Source organism: Apteryx mantelli, chromosome 10, assembly GCF_036417845.1.
Source record: "Apteryx mantelli isolate bAptMan1 chromosome 10, bAptMan1.hap1, whole genome shotgun sequence".
Classification (NCBI taxonomy): domain Eukaryota; kingdom Metazoa; phylum Chordata; class Aves; order Apterygiformes; family Apterygidae; genus Apteryx; species Apteryx mantelli.
In genome coordinates this window covers 22,738,546-22,757,941 of record NC_089987.1, presented here as the reverse complement: position 1 = coordinate 22,757,941, position 19,396 = coordinate 22,738,546, and the positions used below count along the sequence as shown (strand labels likewise).

At 50.4% G+C, this 19,396-nt stretch overlaps 2 protein-coding genes across 3 annotated transcripts in view; one reads left to right on the top strand and one right to left on the bottom strand.

The window, feature by feature from the left end:
• Positions 1-977, bottom strand: part of SF3B3 (splicing factor 3b subunit 3) — a 31,258-nt gene extending 30,281 nt beyond the window's left edge. Inside the window, exons 1-2 of the mRNA XM_067302698.1 lie at positions 890-977; positions 22-134 (exon numbers count right to left, since the gene is read on the bottom strand). Coding sequence (XP_067158799.1) covers positions 22-91 — 70 coding nt within the window. The 5' untranslated portion in view covers positions 92-134; positions 890-977. The remainder of the gene's footprint in view (positions 1-21; positions 135-889) is intronic.
• A 271-nt stretch (positions 978-1,248) lies between these two features.
• Positions 1,249-18,992, top strand: COG4 (component of oligomeric golgi complex 4). Of its 2 annotated transcripts, XM_067302697.1 has the most exons (19): positions 1,249-1,416; positions 2,131-2,213; positions 2,964-3,078; positions 3,853-4,027; positions 4,725-4,918; positions 5,388-5,493; positions 6,947-7,104; positions 7,659-7,717; positions 9,624-9,757; positions 10,578-10,696; positions 11,651-11,817; positions 12,539-12,704; positions 14,255-14,317; positions 14,814-14,930; positions 16,545-16,637; positions 16,949-17,032; positions 17,304-17,405; positions 17,803-17,931; positions 18,216-18,992. In XM_067302697.1, exons 1-19 carry the CDS (start codon positions 1,264-1,266, stop codon positions 18,348-18,350), a joined length of 2,352 nt encoding a protein of 783 aa, XP_067158798.1. In that variant the 5' UTR covers positions 1,249-1,263; the 3' UTR covers positions 18,351-18,992. The 2 variants fall into 2 exon arrangements, with proteins under 2 accessions (XP_067158798.1, XP_067158797.1); XM_067302696.1 differs by lacking the exon at positions 17,803-17,931 and having other exon boundaries at positions 1,259-1,416.
• Positions 18,993-19,396: the final 404 nt, after the last annotated feature.

The following is a 19,396-nucleotide window of genomic DNA, read 5'->3' as shown; positions in this document are numbered from 1 at the left end:
TTAGAGAAAAAAATGTATTACCTGAGAAATTGCCATGGATAGCATAGCTAATGCCAGTGGCACGCTGTAACGTTAGGTTGTAGAGGAACATGTTGACAACAGGTTTGCTTCACTGTATCTTAGTGCCACTGAGTCTGCAACAAGCAGAATAAAAACATATACCTCACAAAGAGAAAACTTCTCATAGGGAAGACAGAGAGAACCTCTTGATTTATCAGCATACATAATTTTATGCATTTTCAGTGACATCAAAGGACTTACTGTCACTCAACTACGTCCAGTTATTTTGTATTTAATAAAAGCAAGAAAGTAGCAAAGGACTCTCGTGAAGATAACAAGGCTGCTACGTGTCAGCTGAATCCCTAACGGCCCCGTAATTGCCCAGGACTTTCAGCTAATTACCGCTCACAACTTCTGCTTTCCAAGAACCAAGCAAAAGAAAGCCGGCGAATCTTTATAAAGGCGTCCCACGCCGTTACACCTCATTAATCCCACCGTTCCCGTTAACATGACTCCAGCGCGAGTGCCTCAGCCAGTTCCTCCCCCCGGGGCACAACGCGAGAGGGAGCCCCAGATCCGCACAAGCCGCCGCACTCGCTTCGCCGCGTTTTACAGGCCCCGAGACAGCGGGAACCAGCCCGCGGCCGCCCCGACCTTGCCGAGGCCCTGCCAGGGCCGGGGCCCAGCACCGGCCGCCCCCCGAGCGGGCTCCCCGCCGGCTCCGGTAACCGGCCGCGGCCCAAGCCCCGGCCTGGCCGCCCCTGGCAGGCCAGGCCCCGAGGAGCGCCCGGGCCTGCGGCCGCTGCCCCCGGAAATGGCGGCCCATCCCGCACCTCCCCGGCTCCGGGGCCGCCGCTGGGCGGGCGCGGCGCGGCGGGGCCGCCCCTACCGTGCGGATGGCGGCGGATGCGGCTCCTGCCTAGGCGGGCGCCCCGCCGGCCCGCTCCGCCATCAGCCCCGCGCCTGCGCGCTGCCCTCCCGCGCCTCCTCGCCGGGGCCTTCTGCGAGGCCCGGCGCGCGCGCGCGGCCTGAGGGTAGCAGGTGCCCGCAGCGGCGCCTGAACGGCCGCGGGCCAATTGCAGTAGTTCCCCCTACCCGGAGCCTCCGAAAAACTCTCTCGGGAGTCTTTCACCCGGGACGCCGGAGGGTGATGAGCTTCCCGCTCTGCTAGGCTGAACCGGGCGGCCGCGGGCGTTCAGGCACCGTCTCGGACAGCCCCACCGGGCCCCACGGTGGCGGGGGCCGTGTCATCCGTATCCCAAGATGGCGGCGGCCGCCGCGCCGGGACCGAGGGCGCCGGGCGGGGATGGCGGCGGCTCGTCGTCCGCCTCCTCCTCCCTGTCCATGGAGCGGATTCAGTCGCTCACCGACCTGTCGGACCTGGAGGCCGCCTACGGCCGGCTGTGTGAGGAGGAGGTGTGTGGAGCCGTGCCCGACAGGCGGCGGTGCCCCGGTGGGGGGGCCGGGGAGGCGGCGGCGACCGGGCCCCGGGGCATCGGGGAAGCGCCGTGGCCTCCTGGCCAAGCACCGGCACTGTCCGCCCTCCCCGCTGCTTCCGTTATGCCGTAGGAATTTAGAAAGAATCGGGGCCAGCAGCAGAAAAACACCCTCGTTTCTGACCTCAGCCTTCCTTCTCCAGACCCGGGTTTCGGTTTGGTTATCGCTGCTCCAGCTCCCCTTGGCCCGCTGCTGTGTGACGGGGAGATCGGGCGTCTCGCTGTCGCAGCCCCCTTAGTTGTCCTGATCTTTCACAGGGATATTAAATACGGCCTTAGCCGCCCCCCCCAGGCCTCATGGGGTGCGGTGTCGCCTCTGCGGAATTTGTATCCTGGAACTGTGAGCCGCTTGCTGGTTTGGGATCCTGGTGTGTTGACTGCCCAGCCTCTGGAGGCATTTGTGGGTTATCTTTGTTAAAAGTGGTGAAGTTTTTTATAACTGACGTTTTGATATTACATGAATGTAAATACTGCAAGGTTAGAATGAGAACTTGGGAAGGATTTCATTGTCATCTGAGCTCTTGGAAGCGCTAAAACCTTGCAAGCTGCGTGTCTGTGGCTTGCTGCAGTCTGTAATAACTGTTGCTAGCCTAGAGAGGACTTGAAGTCACACAAGTCTTTATTTTTCTTTCAGAAAGTTGTGCAAGGAGAGCTGGATGCCCTCTTGGAACAGCAAAGCACAATAGAGAACAAGATGGTTGCACTTCATCGCATGGGGTTAGTGATCACTGTACCCTCCTCTTCTTTCTGCTGCTGTACACTGTTCAGCACCTCCCTGCTTGCTTCATGTATGTGAAAATTAATTCCGGTGAGGGAACTAAGTTCATTCTCAGAAGATGTCTGACATAAGAGAGTTTAAATAAACTATTCTTTTTTTGTGCATCAGCTTGTGATAGGGAAGAGTAGCTGGATCCTCACCCTGGACTCCCAGTCTTCAGCAGAACTAACAGAGTAAATGCTGCTCCCTTACAGTGACTGATCCCTCTTGGTGTAGGTTGAGCAGAAACACTTTTGAATATCTCACCCCAGATTTTGTGAGGTTTTAGAATCAACACTTTGATCAGATGTGTTGTGTCAAGCTGTTTGCAGGTGTGGGCAAGTATTGCTGCCTCTCTTTATGGTGAGTTTATGCTAGCAGCCTGGAAAGCCAGCATAAGTGGCCTCAAGTCTAGTAAAAGCTTATAGCACAAGTTCACAGACTTCATCTTCCACTTCAGAAGCAGACAGTTCCTTAAACCCTCAGCAGCTCATTCGTACCCTTATTGATGTGATTAGTCTGTCTGTGCAGCCTCTTTCAAGGCAAACTGTTTCATTTTTGGTGCTTTGATCATGTAGGAGGGGCATGAAATGAGAGCAGCCATTGCTGACAGGAGCAACTGGGTCTGGGGAAAGAAACATCCTGCTGTTCCAGACTATCCTGCTACTTAATATCTTCTTCTCATATGTTCAATTTGTGTATGTTTCCAGCCCTAATTTGCAGCTCATTGAGGGGGATGCCCAGCAGCTGGCAGGGATGATCACCTTCACCTGTAACCTGGCTGAGAACGTCAGCAGTAAAGTCCGTCAGCTTGACCTTGCCAAGGTATCTGGACCAAGGGGTGTTTGGGACTCATTGGCACCGAGCCATATTCTGCCTGTTGCACCTGCTCATGTCCTCACAGCACAACAGTCAAATAGAGGAATGTGCTCTTTTCCTGGGTGGGCAGAGAGGCTGGAAGCTGTTGAATTCTTTGTTTGGGCATTATCTAGTGTTGTTAGGCAATGGTGTCTTGCTGGGCTCCTGGATGCTGCAAGATACAAGAGTAAATAATGCGTGTGATTTTGTATTCAGCAGCTGGATCTCCAGTATTCCCTTCTCTCCTTGCAGCTCCTGGTGAAATATGATGAATAAGTTGAGATTAGTCTTCATTAGCCCTCTGTTATCCAGCTATTGCAGTGCTGATGCACTGCGGAGATGGTCATAGTCATCTAAGACTAAGCAGGAATCCAAGCTGTCATATTCTTTGTACAGAGACAGGCTAAGAGACTTCAAGTCCCAGCACCCAGCAAACCTTCTGCTCAAATTGAAACAAAGCATGTGTGGTTGTGTCTGTAGTCTCTGCCTCTTTGTTAAACTGGAGTATAGCTTGTGAGTTCAAGCCAAGTTTTGATGGGAAAATACTGCTCTTCTTTCAGTCATCACTGTTATGACTTTAAGTAGTTCGGGGTTTCTGGTTACCTAGCTGTTTATCTTTTACAGAAGTATCACTTCGATCTGTTTCTTCCCTCTTTTTTTTTCCATGCTGTCTTCTCTTCATAATTCTATTCCTCTGGTCCAGCCGGCAGAAGGGAACCTTACTGTTTGCTTTTCTTGCAGAATCGACTCTATCAGGCCATTCAGAGAGCTGATGACATCCTGGACCTAAAGTTCTGCATGGACGGAGTTCAAACAGCCCTGCGAAATGAAGATTACGAACAAGCAGCAGCTCATATCCATCGCTATCTGTCTCTAGATAAGTCAGTCATTGAGCTCAGTCGACAGGGCAAGGAAGGTGGGTACTGTTCGTGAGGAGGAGCTGATAAGTCTCCTTTCCAGTAAGATAACTAGAAACTGCCTGATTTCCCATGGCAGGTTGCCTCAGCCTGATAGACCAAAGCAGAAGATCCAATACTAGCCAAAGATATTAGTATGTTATATAGTAATGTAGAGGTGAAAGCTTTGAAGTGTTATTAGGTTTGAATTATCATTAATTGATGGGACAGTTCCTGGCACAAGGCCTCAATAACTTATCAGATGCTGACTAGGTGAAGGACAAAACATGTAAGACAGAAGTGAGACAGAGAAGGCTCTGGGAGCTGTTGCAGTGTTACGGTGTGATACCAAGCAAAGCAGCTGGACATGAAGAAACGAGAAAGAAATTGCCTGACGCCTGAAAGAAACGTCTCTGGTTTGGAGCTAGGGTGTAATTTGCCAGGTTAGGTTGCATTGGAGTTTTATTGTCATGTCCTGTTGACGTGTTTACATTCTCCATGTGGGACTGTGACATTAGATGTGTGTACGTCACACACAGTCCCAGCTCTCTTTGTTACGGCCTGTAGAATAATTCCTGCTGCCCTCCTGGCCTTTAGCCTCCTGATTGTCACCTCAGGACTGCACAGCTTTCATCTCTCTGTTGGGAAAATAAGTACTGGACACAGTACTAACGTTGTCCTGCCGTCTTTCCCTTTGTTCTCCCATCTTTTGACCAGGGGGTATAATTGATGCCAACCTGAAGCTCTTGCAGGAAGCAGAGCAGCGCCTGAAGACAATTGTCACAGAGAAATTTGACATGGCTATGAAGCAGGGAGACCTGCCCCAGGTGGAACGGTTCTTCAAGATATTTCCTCTGCTAGGCTTACATGAAGAGGGGCTAAGCAAGTTCTCGGAGTACCTCTGCAAGCAGGTAACGGATTCTGTGAAACATACTGTGACCTGACTGGTCTCTTAAGGGAAAGTGAAATCCAATCTCTGTCCATAGGTGTTGTGGAATGGCTCTGGCATGTTAATCTTTGAAACTAGTGCTGGCCTGTTCAGCTCGCTCTCTGCTTGTTGCACCTTGGGATGGGCTTTCTGGTGTCTGAATACAGACCCCACTGACCGGCTGTCTAGTTTGTCCTTCCCTGGTTTGCTCTCTGTGCTTGCTTATAGCTCATACAAGGGAGCAATGCTCCGGCTATGGCTGGAAAGAGAATAACAAGTTTCTGCCTTCCCTTGATCCTTGAGTTTTGCATATGAGAGGAAGGAGCAAAGGATCCTTGTTTTCAGGAAGGAAAACAGCAATAGCTCTTGCAATGGGAGGGCTAGCAAAAGCACCATATGGGAGGAAGAATATCTCTGAGTATTACCAGCTGACTGGTCCCATTGTCATTCAGGTGGCCAGCAAAGCAGAGGAGAACCTGCTGCTGGTGATGGGGACGGACATGAGTGACCGTCGAGCTGCTGTCATCTTTGCAGACACCCTGACGCTCCTCTTTGAAGGTAATCTTCTCCCTTACTTCTTTGCTGACGGATTGAAAATAATCTGTGATGAGGTTGTCTGTCAGCTTAAAAGCTTTTAGTTCAAGCTCCAGGGTAGTACAAAATGCCTCTTCCCCCTTTCAGCTATGAGAATGTCATGCTAGAGGGACAGAGACACAACCAGTGGACTTCTCCCAGCCAGGAGAGGGCATTAGAATAAGTTTTCCTTTGTTCAGCTTGTGCAGACACAAAGTGGACTTGCAAAGGAGCAGTTGTCCTCAGGAGGCAGGCTTTCTGCATGACATAAAGAGCTTTCTCGGCTGAAGGGACTGCACAAGTGTTTTCCAGGAAGCGTTGTAGAGTTCTCCTTAGATAACCTGCTGGATTTGAGGGGTTTCGTGAGACCTGGATCAGACACCTCTTGTTCTCTGCATCCTAAAAACAAATAGCTATTCCCTAAAGGATTCTTTAGACCTGCAGTTCTCCGGGCAAACAAATCCAATCCCTTAAGACTGAGCAGCTGTTATTGCCTCTTGGCCTGGCTCTCCAAGGAGGACCATGGCAGCTTGAAAGCAGACAGGGAAGGGAGAGAGCATATGAATGCTCTGTGGGAATGTCACTGAAGACAGTAATTGAGATCCTGTGGTGATTAACTGCCTTCTCTGTTATGTCTGCAGTAATTCCAGGCTGCAGCACTGCCAAGTCACTCTCCCAGCCTGGCACCCTTGCTACTACTGAAGGTCCTCAGAGCTGCTGGGGCTTTCTTGGCAGGAGCGCAGGGGCAGGGTGTTCCTACCTCTTGGAGTAGAGAGTCGGGGAGAAGAAAGCAATCTCAGAGAGATACTTCCCTGGGGATGAGTTTTCTCTCCAAGGAGACTCAGCCCTCCCTAATGCCTGCTCTGCTGGGCATCAGTGTAATGTGTAAGAGCAGAGCTTGCTCTGGGCTGAATTTCCTACCACTGCTGTTCTCTTGTAACCTGGCAGGTACTGAGGGCTGAGACTAGATTTGGATGATAGTTTTGTCCCCTGCCAGGTTTAGCTGGTGATTCCAAAGCGTGGCTTTCTCCTGTGAAGGCTTCATTTCTTCAGGACACCTTGTGTCTTTCTGGGTAATATAGCAGCTGACATACATCCTGTGGCAAGAGCTCTTTCTGAGAAAAAAGATGGCTTCTACCCCCGGAGATCTGCATTGTAGCCTTGAAATTAACTGGGGAGAGGACAGAGGGCATCATATGCGGAGATAAGGTGCCATGGAACAAGGGGTGGTGATGGTAGACCTCCAGTAGACCACTGGAGAGTGGCTGGACAGTCTGAACTGTTCCTCTGGGGAATGAATGATCCTGTGTTAAACACTGTCTGAGAACTCCTACAGCTCTGCTCTGGGTCCAGACTGGATGGGATCTCTCTCTTGAGGCTGTCTCTTGTGCCTGAGAACAGAAGAGATTCCCCAGCATGGCTGCCCCCCTCCCTGCAGGGATTGCTCGCATCGTGGAGACCCACCAACCCATCGTGGAGACTTACTATGGTCCAGGGAGGCTCTACACCCTCATCAAGCACCTGCAAGTGGAGTGTGACCGGCAGGTGGAGAAGGTGGTGGACAACTTCATCAAACAGAGGGACTATCACAGGCAGGTAAGAGGGGTGTGAGGCTGTCTGACACAGCCAGCTGCAGCCTCCATCCAGCTCTGTGGGTCTTCAACTGCCATAGAGGTGGCAAGTTTGGCTGTTGAGAGAAACCCTGCTTTACTCCATATCTGCACTGATGAGTGAAGGGGTCCAGCCTGCAGCTCTCTCTTCTGTTGCGGGGGAGGGTTCGTTGTGAGCATGATAATTAGACCCTGGGCACAGGGTTCTTTGCTCTGCAGGTCTGTAGGGCACTTTCAGCACACCTTCCGCACCGTCTTGTGCCTGCTCCTGCCCGTGAGATGCAAGACTGCTGTAATGTCTTATGCTCACACTCCTTGGTGCCTCTGCTGGAGTTCCCGTCCTGTAGCCCTTCCTGGCAGGCTGAGTTTTGTCTTGGAGGAAGGGGTGAACTGATGCAGTTCCTTTCTCTGGTGGTGCTTCCCACAGAGCATTCCTATTGCCCTCCCTGAGCAAGCACCTCCTTAGGCTATAGCATGAGAAGAGGCTGTTAACTTCACCAAGCAAAGGTTTTGATGACTCTCCCATTTTTGTGATTGCAGTTCCAGCAGGTTCAGAACAGCATGATGAGAAGCTCTTCTGCAGAGAAGATTGAGCCAAGGTACAAACAAAACCCTTTTTGCTCTCTAACTTTCCACTCTTGATCTGTCATTAACACTACTTAGCATTTAGATAGTAGCTTTGTGGCTCCTAAAGCATAAAAAACAGTTGTTAGGTGCCCTTCACTGCCCTCGCATAAAGGCAGCTTCAGTGTCACTTTATTTTGCTTATTCATTACTTTTAAGTCTTGGCCCTGGTCATTGCTGGAGGATTGAGAATATCATGGCACACAAAGGACAGAGACTTTGTATGGCTCTCCCCACCTCCTGCTGATGGTCAGAGTATGGTCCTTGGAGCCCACGAAATGGAGCAATTCCCTGGGCAAAAAATCAGTGGCAAAATCAGGAGTAAATCTTTGGGTCCTATTTATCTGTACTGCTGCTGTACAGATTCTGTAAAATCAAGTTCTTGCTAATGAGCTGAACTGCTTTCAGTCTCCCTCCTCCTCTTTTTGAGTATTTGTGAAGTCCTAAAGTAAGACCATCTGAAAATGCATCCAGCCCATCTGGCATTGCATGGCTTCTAAACATGCCTTGAAAGAAAGCTTATGTTCCTGAAGCAAGATCTGTCTGTGATCCTACAGGACCAGTTACTTCCGTGGTAATATAGACCACTTACTATTTGCTCTGAGTAATTGTGGATGCATCCCAGGCTTTCTGAGCTTTTGCTTTTTCATCCATAAAATAAAGATAAAGGTTCCTTACCCCGCTGGTTTGCTGTGAGGCTTTGAGCAGTATTTGTAATGTGTTTTTGTGCACACTGATGAAAAAACTGCTGATGACTTTTTTTTTTTTCATTGTTAAATGCGAAGTCATCTCTGACTGGAACACTCTGTTCAGCATTGTCACGTGCTTTTTTGGTTTCACATTTCTTGAGCTGTTGAGCTCAAACAGATCCTTCATCATTTTCAGACAAACACGTGCATCTGGACACAAGAGCACATATATGGAGGTGACAGGGACCTGGAGTTTCTAACATTGGCCGTGTAAGGCTCATAGAATCATAGCAAAACTGAGGTAGGGAGGGAGTACTGAAGGTCTCTAGTCCAAATTCCTGCTCAAAACAGTGCTGATTTTGAAGTTAGATCAGGTTCTTCAGACTCTTGCAGTCCTTACTACTGTGTTTTTAATATGGTTGCACTTATATCCATGAATAAAAAAAAGAAGCTTCTCTGTAATGATTTTTAGAGAACATTTTGACAAGCTACGGGTTTTAGATATGTCTGTGATGTTTAGCTTTCATAGCAAATCCCTTGGATGGGGGCTGTCCTGGAGACCATGATTATAATATGGGAAAGTAATCTGCAGGTGGATTAGCATCTCTTATTCAGGAAGATGTCTCTGGGATTTGTTCACTGGAGGTTTTTGTCGACACTTCTGCAGTAGAAATCCCAAGCTGTGGTACTCAATGCTGGTAGCTTGCAGTCTGTTTCAAAGTGGTCAGGCAGGTGTGAGTCCTGTGCCCACGTGTGGCTGAGCACAGAGCAAGGAAATGCTGTTGCTGCCAAGCAAACTAAGTCTGGGAACCCTTCTCTAAAACAGATGGTGTTTGGCCCCTGTTTGCCACAGGGTGACTGACAAGATGAACTGCTGAGCTGATCCATTCTGGCAGCGCTTATCTGCTACCCAGCATAACTTGTCTCCGTTTAACTCGGCTTATGGTGGAAAGCTGTCAAGGCTAGAAGCAAGTCTCAGCAGAAACAAACTCCCGACTATATTTGAAAGCAGAGTTGAGTCTACAGGCATGTACCAGTGATTTTGCTGAGCTTTGCCACTCAACGGCACAGATGGAGATGGGCAGTATTAATCTCATAGTGAAAGAACAGAGAACACGCTACTTTACCAAGTTAAATTAGTGCCCCTCCTGTTGTAGACTTGCTACCTTGATGCCTTCTGTGTCCTTTGCAGGGAACTTGACCCTATTTTAACAGAGGTAACCTTGATGAATGCCCGCAGTGAGCTCTACCTGAGGTTTATCAAGAGACGAATAATATCTGATTTCGAGGTGGGAGACTCTATGGCCTCAGAGGAGGTAAAGCAAGGTAACACCTTGAATACCAATGCTTTCAGGCTCTTTGCTTCTTGAAGGTGCCCAGAGAGGAGATGTTTCTGAGTCAGTGTCAGAGCTGAGTGGCGCAGGTTCCACGAAGGCACTGTGGGAGCACTCTGCAGAAGAGGATTTGGCCTCCCCAAGTCCATTTTCAGCACTGGGCTTCCTGACAAAGTCCTGCCATAACCATCCTCTGCACTGGGGCTTTTCACACTCTGGCATATCGTAGTGGGGGAGGAAGCTGTTTTCAGTCATGACTTCACAGGCCACTACAGTTTTGTTGGGGAAAAATTCCTGTGACCACTACATCAGATGCCTGCATGAGAAAAGCAATGTTCAGGAAGCATATAACCATGGGGCAGGGCAGATAGAAGGGTAACCCTCTGCAAAGTTACTATCATTGTACAGGAAGTATTCACTGTTCAATCTTCTAGTCCAACAGATCAAGTTGCTCCCCTCTAAAATGGGAACAAAACTAACCTTATAGGAATATGATGGCAGAGCATAATAAACAAGGTCCCCAAAGAGGGGGAAGGCCCTTTAGTGACTGCAGGCACAGCTGCTAAAGGTGGAGGCCACGGGGAAAACAGGCTGAGGGTTTTGGCACTCCAGGGAGCTCTGGAAATCACTTCTCCTGTCACCTGCAAAAGTCAGCTCGGCTCTTTCAGATCCACAGATAAGACCTGTGATTTATTCCAGGTTGGGCTTTGCAGGTGTGTGTCTGTTGGGCACTCGTTAGGCAACAAGGTGATGATGTGGAGTCGTTTTCTGGCACGCAGTCCCTGCTGATTGTTCTCCTTTGTGTTCTGTAGAGCATCAAAAATACCTGGACAAGCTCCTCAACAACTGCCTGCTGAGCCGCACCATGCAAGAGCTCATTGGCTACTACATCACCATGGAGGAATACTTCATGAGGGAGACTGTCAACAAGGTAGGGCTCAGACTGCTGCTCGCAACAGCCTGGGCTCTCTGCCAGGGACTGAGGCCTCCGTGTCTGCTCCACAGTCCTCTGCTGAGCACCCTGAGGGAGGGAGATGGGTACGTTGCAGGTCTGCAGCAGCTTGGAAGGCCTGTTGTTTCCCTTGGCCTTGTAAAGCAAGCGGCCCTTTTTGAACCTTGCCTCCAGACATACCCTTGGGTATGGAAAGTGGCTAGTTCTGTGCCTGGGTAGGGCTGGCAGACAGACCCACCTCCCAGGTGCTCTGTCCTTGGCAGAACGTAACTTCTGACTCGAGTCACGTACCTCCATCAGCCTCACGCTGCTCTTTGCTTCCTGTGCTGGAGGGTTACACTGCTCCAGGAGCTGCAGAGCCAGAGCTATTTCAGGAGGGCATGAAGTAACTGCTCCAAATGTAGCTTGTGAGATGGGCTGACTCCTTGGGTTGAAGGTTCCGCTAGCAATGGGAAGTGCAGTTCCTCCAGCTGCCATCCTGTGGGGATAGTCGGTGCCATGCAATGCCCGCCCCAGTGGACTGTCCCCAGCCTGGCTCTTGTCATTAGGCAGCGTATTCCTGGGGTTGTTAGCTGGAGTCTGGGTGAGAAGGATGCAGCAAGACAAACCGTTGCCTGGAAGGAGAAGGAGCAACACTTCTGCAAGCCCATATTTTCCTAGCTGATGCTTGGTTATTGGCTTCAGAAGAGCAACTTCTACTGAGTGGAAGGACTTTTTGGACCAGTCATAGAGGTGGGAGGTTCTGGAGATATTCCCCAAGCCACCATGGGCTACTGAAAACTAGGATGAGTGGTGCCGGGCTGCATGTGGTTCAGTTTAGCTTAGGGTGACACAAGAAAGCTAGCAGTGTTTCACAGTTTGGTCTCACAGCACTGCTGTGAGAAGGCACCTTCACTTGTTGAGCTCTGAGTACTAAGACAGCTTTCCTTGAAGGCTGTTGCCATGGACAGCTACGAGAAAGGCCAGCTCACCTCCAGCATGGTGGATGACGTGTTTTATATAGTGAAGAAGTGCATTGGGCGCGCTCTGTCCAGCTCCAGCATAGACTGTCTCTGTGCCATGATCAACCACTCCACCACCGAGCTGGAGTCCGACTTCAGGTAATGAAAAGACACTGGATTCATTGTAACTTGTCTCTTCCTGATGTTCTGCAAACAGTGTTTGATATTAAATGGTCTTCCTTGTGTTCTCTGCCTTTGGAAGATGCCAGTAGGCAGCAGGCTCAGGTGCAGTGTGTCAGGCTGAAGCTAGGCACACCTTTGTCACAGCAGTGGTAGTCACCTGTAGGACAGACAGGCTTAAAAGAGAAACAGATATGAACCTTGAGACCTGAAGTCCCTATGAGAGTGAGCCACCATGCAGTGTTGGTGAGTGATACTTGGCTTGATGGTACACGGTCACTGCCAGTTGTTCTCTGGGTTGCCTGTGAGCTTGCCTAAGACTGCTGTTCTGTTGCGACTTGAATGGTTGCCCACTGTATCTTGGGGTGAGCCTGCAGAACTGGCCTGCTCCTGTTTTTCGTTGCAATGTGGGAGTGGGAAACTGTGACTGAACTCAGCAGACAACTGCAGTCAGGTTTTTGGAGGAAAGCTCAAAACCTGGGCTGTTTATTTGTATTCCATTTCAGCCTTGCCTCCTTTAGATGCTGGCAGGAGATATTTGCCAGCCTTCCTTTGCCCTTGTAAAATTCCACTTCCGTTGTCAGGTCACAGCTCAGCCAAAGTGTTGTCCTGTGTCACAGAGCAGGACTTTACTATGGCTGCCTCAGTCCTGGCTTGCTATGTTTGCTGTAAGCCCTGGTGTGTTCTATTTGCCCCGTAGGGAGGTTCTGTACAACAAGCTGAAGCAGGGCTTTCCAGCCACCACCTTCCAGGACTTCCAGAGAGGGGTGACCAGTGCCGTGAGCATCATGCACAGCAGCCTGCAGCAGGGCAAGTTTGACACCAAAGGCATCGAAAGCACCGACGAGGCCAAGCAATCCTTTCTGGTGGGTTTGATAGCTGTCCTGGTGTACAATGAGCTGGGGTAGGGGGAAAAACAATGACTCTGGTGGGCAGGGGAAAAGGATACATGTGACTGTGTATTCAGAGAACCTGAAAAGCTCTTGAGGTGTGATGGGTGGCCTGACCTTGGATGTCTGGTCGATGCTGCTACTTCACCTCATGTTTGTAGGGCTTCCACACCAACCCTGTCCGAGTATGATCCTGTGGCTGCCTCTTAGGCTGTTGTGATAATGCTGCCCTCCAGGCTAGGGAAGAGTCTTTGCTCTTTTGAAATGGCCATCAACCTTTTTCTTCACAGGCTCTGCACAAAGGCTGTGGGAGTGTGTCTCATCCACATCTTCCCCTGGATGGGAAAGTTTCTCTGACCCAAGCTCAGAGCTCCTTCATCCTTGCTTATCAGATGAGAGAGCTACCATTAGAGCAGGGTTCTCTGCTCCACTGAGTGTGCAAGATCCTCCTGTTACTTTCTCCTAATAGCAGCGCTGCAGTTCACTGCATGCCTGAGCAGGCCTGAGCGTGGCTGAGAGTGTTACAGGCTCTGGGAGAGCATTCGAAGGGCTGTTCCTCTTGTCCTCTAGTGTGTCCTTTCTTCTGGTAGAACACTTGCGATGAAAGCATGCAGTGTAGAAAAGACCTCAGTGGGACAGCAGCTCTGTCCAGATCTGCTGTCTCCTTTCAACCAGCCCTGCTGCATATCGATGCTGCACAGACACATGGGCAGAGACCCTGAGAGCACTGGAGAGGGGCTGGCTCACACTGACTTGTCTCCCTCCTTGTAAGTTGCTGTGAGCAGCCAGTACTGAAGAGGCTCCTTGGGACTTTCACTGTGCCAGGAGAGAAGACACCAAAGGCACCAGCAAAGGGAGAGGGAGGGACTGAACACTCATTTCATTAAAGTCTTGGTTACAGGTCTCTGGATTTCTTGAAGCAAAGCACTTAAAATGTCAATTCTCCCACTGGATTTCTCATTCACCAGTCAGCTTGCTGCATTTCCCTGTCTGCACAAACCCAGTGTTATACTGACATTTAGTTTAGCTTCAGCAGGTAAAGAACAGCCTGTTCAGTGAAGAACAGATAGTCCTTCTGCCTAGATGAGAGTGCCTTCCTGCTGCCTGTGCTTCTCTGGACATGCTGTGTATAATCCATCATCTCCAGCTGCTCCCAGTGTGTTTTCTTCATGACACTGTCACAGAAATGAGCAAAGAAGTTGGGGGTACATCCTCTCTTCCATCAGTCACCCAAGACTGGGGCTTGGCTGCAGCATCATAGGCAGAATGATGAGGAAGAGACGCGAACTGAACTAATTCAGACTTTGCAGCAGCTACAGGTTCAGCACACACATGGTCAGTTACTGTGGCTCAGCTTGACATAACTCTGTGAATCTGCAGTGATTTGATCACATGGGAGCACCTCTGTCCCCTTAAACATTTGCATTTCAGTCTGTAGAGTGAGCAAGGCATAGAGTAAATGTGCAGACTTATGGCTGAGATGTGGAGAAATTCCAGTGACTTCTACTTTTCCCCCCTCCCCCCAGGTGACCTTAAACAATGTTGAAGTCTGCAGTGAAAACATCATGACCCTAAAGAAGACTTTGGAGGTGAGGTCTGGATTCTTTCCTGTTTTTTTCCATAACCATAACTAATATCCTCCCTGAGTGGGAGGATAAACCTTCTGGACTTCCCTCTGCCCAAATTCCTGAGGTTTTTGACCTCCTGCCTTAGGAAAGCAGTTTTGAGCTGGCAGAGCAAGCTCTGACTAATATTTAGTAGTATAACTTGGGCTAGCTAGAAGTACCAGTTCTTCCAGATTGACCAACCTGGCACAGACTAGGAGTCAATTGATTAAAATGTGCATCACTGAGAGCTTGTGGTTCTCTGGTGCTGGGCTGCGCTGCATGGCCCTTGGCTTTCTTTCCTGCTCTCCTCTCTCCAGCTGGAGCCAGCAGCTTCTGCCTTCACGGGGGGGAGGGGGGAGAATTCAGTGGTTCTCCACACCTGCAAGCATGCTGGCAGGCAGCCAGAGCTCAGCGATGCAAAGGGATAGAAGCAACCCAGGTTATTAATGGAACTTGCTCACGGATCTCTTCCCTGCAGAGTGACTGCACCAAACTGCTTAGCCAAGGTTTTGGGGGTGAACAAGCGCAGGCCAAGATTGACAGCTGCCTCTCTGACATGGCCGCAGTCTCCAACAAATTCCGTGACCTCCTGCAGGTGAGTGTCTTGCTGTTACTGTCAGCCTCCAACACATGGTGGCGGGAATCATTTCAGCCCAAGGCCTTGGCCGTGTCTAAAGTCCAGGAGTGCTGGATAGGGGGACAGAAGGAAGCAAATCAGTCTGCCTTGGGGCCTGTGAACAGATCCAGCCCCTTTGCACAGCCACACCAGCTGGGGGGTGCATAGAAGCTCTGGAAGCAGCTGCAGAGCCAGAAGGAATGTTGTTCCTTTTGTCTTCGCTCAGCTCAGAGCAGTAGCTGTTTCAGTATTTCAAGGACAAGAACTATTAATAGCATTCCCATCTACTTCGTTCTCCCTCGTGGCCTGGCATGTTGTCGAGACGTCCAGAGCCTTGCTAGGTAACGCTGTAGAAGGGATGGTGGTAGAGAAGCAGCTGCTCTTCTCTCAGATTCCACCTCCTTTCCCCAAGTGGAAATACTCCCCCAGTTGGGACAGAAGGCTCTTTGGCTAAAGCCACTCTCTCATGTGGCATGCTGGGACCTTTTCCTCTAGACTTTCACAGTAGCCTCCAACAGGGAGGGGAGCAGGAAGGCCTAATACTCCTGTGGAAAGAAGCTAAGCAAAAGAGACCACTTTGAACCAGGTTTGCCATCATCTTTGTACTTCACAGAGGAGCAAGGCCATTTTTTTTATTTGGCTTTCCAGTTCACTGCAATCAGATGTCTTCAGACCGGTACTGCAAGTGAACCCTCTTGAGGCTCATGGTCAATACTGAAACCAAACAGCTCATGAATAAGCAGTAAAATTCTCCAGTCTAGTGCTGGCACAGTATTAAAACTGGCTGCAAAGTAATCAAGATGCTAGGCAACCAGTTCCTGCACTGCCTGAGTCACACACACATTGCATTTGCCTTGGAAAAGGGCAATTGCCAGCAGGCCCTGCTCAGAAATGCCAATTTTAGTTAAAAACTTTCATGAAATGCCAGGCAGTGTTGGTACCTGAATGGTTTCATGCTGGGTGAGCTTTCTTGACATCTTGCTGAGCCAAATGGGGGTGGTTGGCAGGAGAGGTTTTTAGAGAGCTCTATAGCATTGGAGCAGATAGAACAGCCTTTGCTGGCAACCTGCTGCTTGGGGGAGATGGCGTGTGCTAGGGTTATGATTAATTCAGGGAACTAACTGTGGTTACAGCTTTTATCCCTTCTTTTTGCTTCTCCTACCAAGCTAAGCTGCATTGGAGGAGAGAGGCATGAGTTGAGTCCGAGCACAGTGTCCTAGTGACTGGCACCAAATGGAAATGCTGGTGTTTGCATCCTTTCCTACCTCGGTGGGATGTGCACTAAACACCTCTCTCCTGCCAGGAAACCCCCTGCAGCTGTGCAGGAAGCATGAGACCTTCAGACAGGCTGCAAGTCAACACAAAGGCAGCTTCTGGGCCTATCTTTCCACCTTCTGTGGTAGTAATGTCCCTGGAGCCATCCAGCATCAGAAGAATGTAGGTTCAGTTTCCTGTGCAAGTCTGTGGGTCGGTTTCCCCAGCTTGCGATGAGGATGTGAGGCAGCATCAGGCCAGCCTGGCTGGCTTGGTTGTGTTATTGGACATTAAGCGTGCTCAGTTGCTCTCATGTCCTCTTCCTGTCCCCACCCCCAGGAAGGTCTCAACGAGCTGAACAGCACAGCCATCAAACCCCAGGTGAAGCCCTGGATCAACCTATTCCTCTCCGTCTCCCATAACATCGAGGAGGTAAGGCTCAGCGTTCTCTGCTTCCAGCCGTACTCCTGCACTGCCCATCCTTGGCACAGCAGTGCAATCAGAGCAACCACTCTCTCATTCCCACTCACTTCTCTGCTGTTTCCTCAGCACAGAGGAGGTGAACTCCCAGAACTTGCTCAGCGTCCCAGTGTGGCAAAAGGGGCATGGGTCTTGAGAGGAGCTTAAGAAAATGGAAGGGGGGCAGTGCTGCCCTAGGAGACACCACCTTCCCTTTCCTCAGGGCCAATTGCTGCTGTTCACAATAGGCCAAATAAGCAACTCTTTTTGTATTTCGATGTTAGGAAGAGTTCAGCGACTATGAAGCTAATGATCCTTGGGTCCAGCAGTTCATCGTCAACCTGGAACAGCAGATGACAGAGTTCAAGGTGAGGGGAAGCAGACACGGCAACTTGCCGGGCTTCAGCCAGATCTCCACGCAGCATCTCCCAACTCTTCCCCCTGCTCAGGGGAATGATGGACAGTGATGTCCTCTGATTCCTCACAGGCCTCCTGGAGACTGATGGCTTTGGCCAGTGCTGTTCCCTCACTGAGCATGGAAGTGATGGGTCTTTATTTGAAAGCTCTTATAGGCATGGGTTTTGGGGCCCTCTGCTCAGTTTTTAGCCTGACAAGAGTGACGCAGGTTTCTGCTTCCAGGTTGGACTGTCTCCAGTGATTTATGATACCCTCACTGGTCTTATGACCAGTCTCATAGCCATCGAATTGGAGAAAGTGCTTCTCAAATCCACCTTCAGCAGGGTAAGCAAAACACCATCCTCTCCCCTGTAGTCTGGCTGGTTTGCAAGCTTTCCACCATGAAACCCTCCATTACCTTCCAAAGGATGGGGCAGGGCGGGGCAAATACTACCCTCAGAAAAGCCCTACCACAGCTGGTAGCCAGCTCGAGGAGGCCTTCTATTAGTGTACAGAGGAAGAAGATATGTTTAATGATGGGGCTGGGAAGAGCTTGCATCAAGAGGAGAGGCTAACTCTTAAGGTGGGTGCAAAGATGAGCCACTATCATCTGCAACAGCAGGAGGTCTTGAGCAGGAGGTTCAGAGACACCCCCCCCCACTGTAATATCTGTTTCTGTGCATGGTTAGGCACAACCCTAGGCCTGCTTGGAGAATTAACACAGCTTCCTTGGTCCCCGCAGCTTGGCGGTCTGCAGTTTGACAAGGAGCTGAGATCTCTCATAGCCTATCTCACCACAGTCACTACTTGGACTATCCGTGACAAGTTTGCCCGCCTTTCCCAAATGGCCACTATCCTCAATCTGGAAAGGGTGAGCTGCACTTTGTCTGCTTTTATTAGGGGGACTGCAGGAGCCGCAGCCAGACTGCACATGGATTTACCGGGCTTGTCCAAATTTTGTCTTGCATACCGTGGGAGGGCGGCTAGGGAATTTGCTGATGGTTGTTTATTTGCAGGAGTTAGTGGCAGGAAATACTGCCCAGCCATCATCCTCCCACTGTTCCCTGGCACATCCACAACCTTAGGCAGGGGTTGAACTCATGTGTGAAGGTGGCTTCGGCTGAGTTGTTTCCTGCAGCTCTTCTCTTTCTTCAGGTGACGGAGATCTTGGATTACTGGGGCCCAAACTCAGGCCCACTCACATGGCGCCTTACTCCCGCGGAGGTCCGGCAGGTGCTGGCTCTCCGAATTGACTTCCGAAGCGAGGACATCAAGCGGCTGCGCCTGTAGTTGGCTTGTGATTTCGTCAGTGTATGAGCACCACCCTGGACGTAACAGCATGAACACTACAACCATGGAGCCTGTCCACATCCTGCCCTGGGGCTAGCTGGCAGGAATATGGTGCCGTTGCCTGGTGATGTCTGCCATCCTGCTCATATTTCTCAGAGCAAAGGGCTTTTCTTGGTCTGGGAAGAAGTTCTGGGCCCATAAAAGGTTCAAGGCTCTAAGGCAGCAGAGAAATCTCTCATGTTGAGAGTAGTCTCACACTAAGTCTGAAAACACGTGCTAGTCTGAGGGACAAGCTGGTGCTAGCTTGTGACTTCCTTTTATTCTACTTTCCTTTGGGTGACCACAGAGGGTCGAGGAAGTTTTGGAGCTGCTGTGGTACGGTTCAAAGATGGGTCTGCCCACACCCCCTGCATCTTGTGCTGCCCTGACGCTTTCATGGGGAGGCTGCACAAGTGCCACTAGTTTCTGGGTTGGTTAGCTACTGCAGTCTTACAAATCCCAAGTTGTGTCTCTCTCTGTCTCTCTCTGTCTCTCTCTGTCTCTCTCTCGTGGTGCTGGGGACTGTTCTGTAGGAGAGGCAGACTGCTGAGAGAAAAGAATGATTTGCTTAGGGTTGGGGAGGTACAGTGCTGGTTGGGGGGGGGGGGGCAGGACATTAGAAAGCCTCTGTAAGAAGCTGGATTGTGTCCCTCCTGGCTACCCCATAAATAAATCTTGCCCGGTTGAGCAGTGACCTTGGGTGATATGTGTGTATGTGTGCCTGGAGGAAGCTCGAGAGAAGACAGACAAGCCCATCACCATCTCTTCTCTTCTTCTATCCTGCGTCATGGCATCAGGAGGATCTTCCCTGCCTGCCAGCTGGCATTAGCACAGCATGATTACAAGCACCCTTGAGATATAGTACCAGGTACTAGCACTGCCAGTCCTCTGTTCCACTGCCTCTGGTGGAAGCACTCCCAGGCCATCGCCCATCAGCAGGGCTTGTAGAGGGAGATGATGGGCACCCACCTGTGATCGCTGCTTTACCCCCTGCTGGGTAATGCTCC